The 7,961-nt window shown below is 32.5% G+C and overlaps 1 protein-coding gene across 4 annotated transcripts in view; it reads left to right on the plus strand.

Annotated features, from left to right (window-relative positions):
* LOC130806820 (uncharacterized) overlaps positions 1–6,100 on the plus strand; it is a 6,131-nt gene extending 31 nt beyond the window's left edge. Inside the window, exons 1-9 of one of the 4 annotated variants that reach the window (XM_057672026.1) lie at positions 1–236; positions 1,719–1,883; positions 1,979–2,155; positions 2,358–2,486; positions 2,754–2,861; positions 4,083–4,256; positions 4,702–4,830; positions 5,106–5,232; positions 5,462–5,635. The exon at positions 1–236 is cut by the window's left edge and continues 31 nt beyond it. In XM_057672026.1, the coding sequence (XP_057528009.1) occupies positions 107–236; positions 1,719–1,883; positions 1,979–2,155; positions 2,358–2,486; positions 2,754–2,861; positions 4,083–4,256; positions 4,702–4,830; positions 5,106–5,232; positions 5,462–5,507 (1,185 nt within the window). In that variant the 5' untranslated portion in view covers positions 1–106 and the 3' untranslated portion in view covers positions 5,508–5,635. Of the gene's footprint in view, positions 237–1,718; positions 1,884–1,978; positions 2,156–2,357; positions 2,487–2,753; positions 2,862–4,082; positions 4,257–4,701; positions 4,831–5,105; positions 5,233–5,461 lie in introns of all 4 variants that reach the window. The other 3 variants (XM_057672024.1, XM_057672025.1, XM_057672027.1) reach the window with 3 other exon arrangements.
* The last annotated feature ends 1,861 nt before the right edge of the window (positions 6,101–7,961 follow it).

Raw genomic sequence — 7,961 nt, forward strand, 5'->3', positions numbered from 1 at the left:
AAAATATTTGATTCCTCGCATGTTCATACAGAAATAAAATCAGTATATATTATAGAATTATACTATACTGTTGAAATTAGTTGCATAGGGATCATAGCAACAGAAGATGAATTCAGGGAAAAACAATGGCGGAAAATCCCCAGCACCATTGCCTATGTACCGACCTGTAGCTCTCAAACATGTGCCTACTATGGTCAGAAGAAGATATGATCCTGATTTACGGAGGCCTACTTCTGGTATTTCTATTTCATCTTTCACTTTAATTGAATCCATTACCAATTCTTATTCTTAGTAGGTATGCAATGAGTACATTAGACTAATTTTTTGGTTTTAGATCATATTAATTAGCAGTTTCTAAGGGTTTGATTATTACAAATTCAGTGGAAAACCTTACATTATGTTCACATTTTAGATAGAAAATGAGGAATCCAATGGGATTAATGTCCTTCCAAATCTTTTCACTTAATTTCTAATATTGGAATGTTTTATTGAGTACAAATCTTACCTACAAATTCCTTTGATGATATCCCAATATGTAATGTCATTCTATTTTCCATTCCTTCCATTTCTCTGTTTTAATCCTTAATCCCCATATTATGTTTATGAATTTTAATTTCTATTATACGATTTTTCATCGGAGATGGAGATAATCCATGGAGGTCAACGGGTAACTGCTATTCATGCATCTGGATTAATGTAACTTAAATTAGTTGGGACGGTAAATGAAGGTGATTAAGGTACGGTGTAATACTTGTGATTTATACAGATGTGATTAGTGAGACAATTTCAAAGCAAAATCGAAGTTGCATTGGGACACTTTTGCTCAATCAACCAAGCTAACTGTCTGCTCGATTGAAGATATTTTGCTCGAACGAGCAGTCTGTTGCTTTTCGAGTTACCTGCCAATCTCTATTTCACATTCTTCTCACCAATTCTTTGCTTCGAACTTTTGGCATAGAGAGAACTTGCTTCCTCGTCATTTCCCTTATAAATGCAAGCCATAGCTTGCCCCACTAAGTGCTCAAATACATCATCTCATCAATGGATGATTTGTTCTTAACTCAATAAAATTAACCAAAACATATAATGTGATAAGGTAAAGAGTTCAGGTAGTAAAAAATAAGGTGTAGAAATATCATAATTTGAAACATTATCTTCATTGTCAACATCAAATAATTGGAAGCATATTAACCTAGCTTGTAATAATTCTATTGTCTTATGGTGTGTTTGGATAATACTTTCAGGAATTAAGTGAATAATGAGGGAAGCCCCCCTTATTAATTTAGAAGGGAAGTTAAGGGAAGTCCAACCAACCTTGTATTAGTCACAACTCAACGTTGCATTGTACATGCTCCACTTTATGCCCAGACTCTAGATTTGTTGTATTTGTAACAGTGCTTGAATTAAAAAGCACTAACATTTCGTTAATCTGCCTAAGTTGATTTTCTTAGGTTGTAAAACCCTCGATGTAATGTAAAATCCTAAATTTGAGATAGATAGTGCATTGACCATTCAGGAGTTGGAAAAAGTGCAAACCATTGATGGATTCTGTACGTGTGTTGTATGATGCTTGAATTTTTCAGCATTGTTCTATTATAACATTGCTCAATGTATCCACAATATACATTTTCTTGGATTTCATCACTGTCCATAGGACTTCTGTTTCTAAATAGATGGCTATAACAACCAGTTGTATTAAGCTAATCGTTTCATCTCAGACGGTAGCAAAAACATTAGTGAAGCTGAAAGCATCAACGACTCTCCTGTTGTGGTTAGTGGTGTCGATGAAACAGAGGTAGAACATGATACACTTGCAAGCTTAGGCACTGAACATGATACACAAATTAATACAGAAGAGTTTGGTAGTAGTGATTTTGGATCAAGTAAGTGTGTTGAGTAATGTATACTAATTATCGGTTCATTTGAAATGTCAATTATGTACATGGTTATTGCACGGTATCAATTGACCAATTAAAAGGTGCAGAATCAGTTTCAGACTGTGAATTGCAAGTTGATGGAGCTCATGAAGATGGGATCCATGCTGCTACTGATCTAGAAGACAGTACTAGCAATAATACACTGATGGAACACAATACACTAGCAAACATGGACACTGAACTTGTTTTCAGTAGTAAAGATTTTAGATCAATTTCGAGTAAGTATGAGAAGAAATTGGTTTGAGTAAAATAGTTCAATAAGAAAAATAATTCATGAGGTGTATAATTTACTAGCTATGGCTTACTCTTTGTGGTTATTTCTATGGCTTAATGGATTAAGTAGAACCTTTTTTATATTTATTTTCGGATATTTTGTTATTGAAACTGTACCAAAGCCTAAGGTAACATTCAAATGTGCAGGTATGAATTCAGAAGATAGCAGCAAAAGTGCAGATGATGGAGCTAAAGGGGTGAATATTTCTAGTTCTGTGTCTACTAGTGTTGAAAATAGACAGGACAATGTACATGCAAAATCTGACAATGAACAAGGTATACAAACAATTATAAACCAAAAATATGCAGACTAATTCCATGTTTTTCTTTGGATGAACATTTGTTTCTTAAAAATATCTCCAGCTATAGTTCTTAACCATGTTCCTGCTTCCTACCAATAGTTCTCATACTTCTCAACCATATTCCCACCAATGTTACAAGATACAACTCACGGAATCTTAGTTAATATACATATTTATTATTGTAGGATTAGCACTAAAAAACAAGGTTGATTTGGTATAACAAACCAAATAAAATGTGCAGGGTTTGCATTGGAAGACTTAAATGACAGCAAAAGCAAAGTTGATGGAGTTATTGACGTGGGTACTAGTGTTGATGATACGCAGAATAATGATTTTAGACCACATACCTGTAAGTATGGCAAATTTGAGCAACAAAACTTGGAATAATGCTTTTCAATATTTGCAATTCATAATATAGTACTTGGTTGGTTCAAGATCTAAATTCTCTGTAACAGAGGATTACCCAAGAAATTGAGCTAGGGACGGCAATGAATTTTTGGACCCTGTCCGTATCCATGGATTTATATTTGTTAAAATAGGTTTTGGTTTCGGGTTTTTGGTCCGGTAAGAGTTGAATCGATTCCATTCTTAAATAAGTTGAAGTGCAGGAATGTTTCCTTAATGTACGCAAATTCACTTAGGTTGTAAAACTCAGCATCTAGAGTAAAATTCTAAACTTGAACATTGTTGACTTCTCATATTGAGATATACATATAGTTCATTGAGATTGAGGAGATGGAAAATAGTGCACAAAAACTCAGACACAAATTTAAGTTTCTTGAATGAGCACCGCGAGTGTCCCTAATCCCTATAAGCGCGTGTAGAACCCTCAAGTAAAGCCCATATCTTTCCTAACTTTGAGACGCATCTTCACATCTACCAAGGTCCTTCAGTATAATACAATACTCCCATTCTTATGACGTAAATGTCCGTCATGTTGATTTTAGAGGCCCTGTGTAAATATTGATGAATTAGGCCCTTAAAAAAAATAATTTTGCTGGTAAAATCTTATAAAAATAACCCTTTTTTATAATTTACATTGATTTTCATGATTTCTACTGCCTAAGGGCCGGCCCTGATCACCTAGCTTTCAGCCTTGGCACTTCTCCATACTCTCCAATGTTCATGCTTCAACATACATCAAATGGCTTTATAAAAATAAGTATAATACAATACATCAAATGGGTGATCACTGATTACCCATTACCCAATGAATTTATTTACAAAACCTTGACCATGAAACACATGCCCAAGCAACACATCAATGGCTTGATTTAAAAGAACTTCTTTTCCATACAACATGGGAATACTCCCATGGTCAAAACTCCCAACACATGAGTCAAACCCAAGTTAACTTAAGTACAATTATAACAAATGGCTATTGTAATGTATGATGCTTGAATCTTTTAGAATTGGTCTTAAACATTACTGAATGGATTTACCTAATTTGATCCACAAAATTCAAATTTTCAAGCGTTCCGTCACTGACCATTTCATTAGAATTTTATTTCTATGCCTATTACATCATAGATAATAGATCTGTTGTATAAGTTAATTGTCTCATCTTCAGATGATAGCGAAAACAAAAGTGAAGAAGCTGAAGTATGGAACGACCCTGCTGTCGTTGTTAGTAATGTGGACGATAAAGAGACAGAACATGGTTTACTTGCAAGCTTTGGCACTCAACCTGATACACATACTTATACAGAAGAGTTCAGTAGTAGTGATTTTAAATTAAATACAAGTAAGTGCAAGTATGTTATACTTATTGTTTCACTTGAAATGTTAATTAAGTATGTTTATCGTACATTATTGTTTCACCTGAACACCAATGTGATGAAGTTCACGAAAATACCAACCATTCTGCTGTTAATTATGTAGAAGAGAGTACTCGCGATGGTACACTCATAGAAAATGATACACTTGCAAACATGGACATTGAACTTGATTTTTGTAGTAATGATCTTAGACCAATCGCAAGTAAGTATGAGAAACAGAGTGCATGAATATCAAAGTTAAGTTAGATATGAAATAATTTCAAGTAGATTTCAGATCTGAAAAAAGCATTCGTGAAGGCTAGAATCCATTACTTAGGGCTTGCTATTTGTGTTGCTTCTATGGCTTATTGAATCTAGTATGTTTAGTTTAGGATATTTCTTTGAAAAGATGAAACTAATTCAAATGTGCAGGTATGAATTCAGAAGATAGCAGCAAAAGTGCGGATTTTGGAGCGGAAGGGGTGATTCATACCAGCTTTGTGAATTCTGGTACTGATTATAGACAGGACAATGTACATGCCAAATCTGACTGTGATCAAGGTATGCAAACAATTATGAACACAATATTTGCTAAACTAAATCTACATTTTCCTTGCCAATGAACATTTATTTCTTAAAAATATTTTAACTTATTCTCAACTATGCATATTCTTATGAGTGTTACAAGTAGATACAACTCACATTTACTCAAGTTTGTTGCAATAACGTTAAATTTATTTGACATGGAATCTAAGTAACATAAATGTTTTATGATCGTATGATTAGCACTGAAAACAGGCTTAGTATGGTTTAATAAACCAATTGAAAATGTGTAGGATTGGCATCAGAAGATTTAAAAGACAGAGAAAACGAAGGCGAAAAAGTTAATTACGTGGATACTAGTGTTGATGATGATGCCAAGGACGATAGACAGAAAAATGTTTTCAGACTAAATACCTGTAAGTATGTATATTGAGCAACCTTAGTTAGAGATAATTCTTGTAACTCTTTGCAATTCCTGATAAATCACGTTGTATAACTAAGACGTAACGAATAGAAATCTTTACCCTCCATAATTTTTGAACCCAAATTTTGGGCTCATGTATTTGTCCCCTTAATTTTTCATCCAAGTTCGATAATGTTCAATATAGTTGAGATTTTCCTCAACTAATTAGAAGGCGTATCTTTGCAGTTTTGCAACGGTTGGGAGTGCATTCTACACACACAAGGTTAGATAAGGTGTTGGTATGGATAAGGAAAAGTTACGACAATACAAACTATGGAAACAAGTTCTTAACAGCTGCTATGATTGCCACTGTATTTTATCTATGGAGGAACAAGAAATATCGATAGAGTGTGGATTGTTGCAAACTCTTAGAAAGTGAATCCATCAATATCAAAGTTGAACCCTAGTGGTTGTATAATGAACATTTGGTAGTTTTTGAATCTAGGGAATTATATCTTAAAGGGTATTGATTTGCGTTTTCTCCCACTCTCTCCAGACTTCCTTAGGCAAGATGATGATGTTGTACACTCCATGATACAAAGAGTTGTACTATAATCATTTGTGTGCGTGATCCTCTATTTATACGAAATGATATGATACTTTAGCGGGTGTTGTTAAAGGCAGAGCTGATGCTCTAAGTCTTCAACCAACATTATTTTTAATTAAGATAATCATCCATGAACTGCAAGCAAATGCTCCATCTTTATAATCAATCTAAATTACTATAAATAATTTCAATAATCTATCCTCATTTTGACAATTTCAAATGTTCTCAAAATTTACCTTGGATTAACTTTATTCCCGTTTAATCGTCTCATTAGCATTGGAGCAACACGCGAACACCTACTACTTATTTTATGGGTGATTATATTTTTAATGTCTACAAAGTTTGTATCAAGCAATATGTTTAACCACTTAATGACATATTATATATATTTATCACTTGTATTCATCATCTATCCTTAGTTTAATCAAATGCATTAGGTTTATTTGCCTTCTTGAAGTGACCACACATTTTATAAATATCAAAAGCTTTATTCACAACAATTTCATTTATATTAGGAATCAATAGATTCAAGTTTCTTAAAACCGGATTTAAATTGTTACTAAAATCAGAATCGGTTAAAATCACAAGTAGAGTTGTTAAAATTGTATAGAATCATAGAGTCGCAATTAGAATAGTACGATTCTACTGATTCAACATGGTTCTAAAAATACTCTATAAAAATGCTATTTTTTATTTTGCTTTTTAATGATTAAATTGAGACTCTAAACCATAGTATATTTTAACATGCGTGGAAGTTGGGACTCTTAGCTTTTAAATTAAAATTTTGCTACCTTAGAGCTGTTTGAATCTTGGTTTCATTTGATGTTAATTGGTTATTAGTGATTGAATTGATTTTTTTCATTTGGCAAATGAAATTATTAGGGCTTTGAAACTAATATAATATATTATAATTTTCACTAGTGGAAAAGAACATATCTTCTGCTAATCAATGGCTGCGGTTTTTTTTCTACGCAACTTAAAATAGCATAAAAGAATTTGCCAAAAAAAAAAAAGTTAATCAAACGCTGCGGTTTTGTTGTAGCCCGCAGCACATGTGGAGTATATGTTGCGGTTTTTGGCAGCCCGCAGCAAATAGTTGAGTATATGCTGCGGTTTTTTGCAGCCCGCAGCAAATAATAATTCTAAAAAATTAAAAACCCGCTTTTCAACGTTCATTTGCTCAAAACCCTCAAATAATTGTTGTATTCTCCTAAAACCCACGACGACGACTGTCTTCTTCTTCTTCTTCAAGTTCTTCAAAAATTTCTTCAAAAACCCCATGAAAATTTCTGCAAAAATCTCTTCAAGTTCTTCAAAAACCCACAACTGCTACTGTGTTCTTCTCTTCAATTTCGTTCATCATCTTCTAAACCCCACGACTGCTACTGTACGTGTTCTTCAATAACCACCCATTGCACGAATTTCCTTTTCCATCTTTGTTTATGTTCTTCAACCCATCATTGTTGTTTTTCCTTAAAAAAACCTACGAAATTAGGGCTAAGCTTGTTCTTCTTCAAGGTATAAATTTTCCAATCTTTGTTTAAGTTCTTCAAGAATAGTTTTATTGTGTTTTAATACTAATTTTGATTTTGTTTTTCATTGTAGGTTACATAATCTTATTGTAGAAACAATATTATCATATCTAATTACCAAGGTATGTATTTTATATTTGAATGTGAATAATTTACTTATGTATGTACTTGAATATTTGAATGTGAATAATTTTAATTAATTAGGATTTTTATGGTAGATTGAATGTGAATAATTTACTTATGTATACATGTCGTTGTATATTTGAATGTGAATAACTTACTTATGTATATAGTTTTATATTATTAGTTTCTTATTATTTTGAATTATGTGTATTTGATTAAAGAAAATGGTTTTTTTTATATATGTTTTGTAATTAAAATATACATTATTGGATTACTTTAAATAATATAAATGTTATATAGGGTTAAATAGAGTTAATTTGGGTTAACTAGGGTTAATTATATATGTCAAAAGTTGTGTATTAATTTTGTTTTGAATTAATTAATCACACTTAGGATGACAAAAGATCGTTCTTGGATGTATGGAAGCATTGAATCGTCAGAATTTATTGATGGCGTATTAAATTTGTAGTATTTGCAGTTGAAC

This window comes from Amaranthus tricolor, chromosome 2, assembly GCF_026212465.1.
Source record: "Amaranthus tricolor cultivar Red isolate AtriRed21 chromosome 2, ASM2621246v1, whole genome shotgun sequence".
Classification (NCBI taxonomy): Eukaryota; Viridiplantae; Streptophyta; class Magnoliopsida; order Caryophyllales; family Amaranthaceae; genus Amaranthus; species Amaranthus tricolor.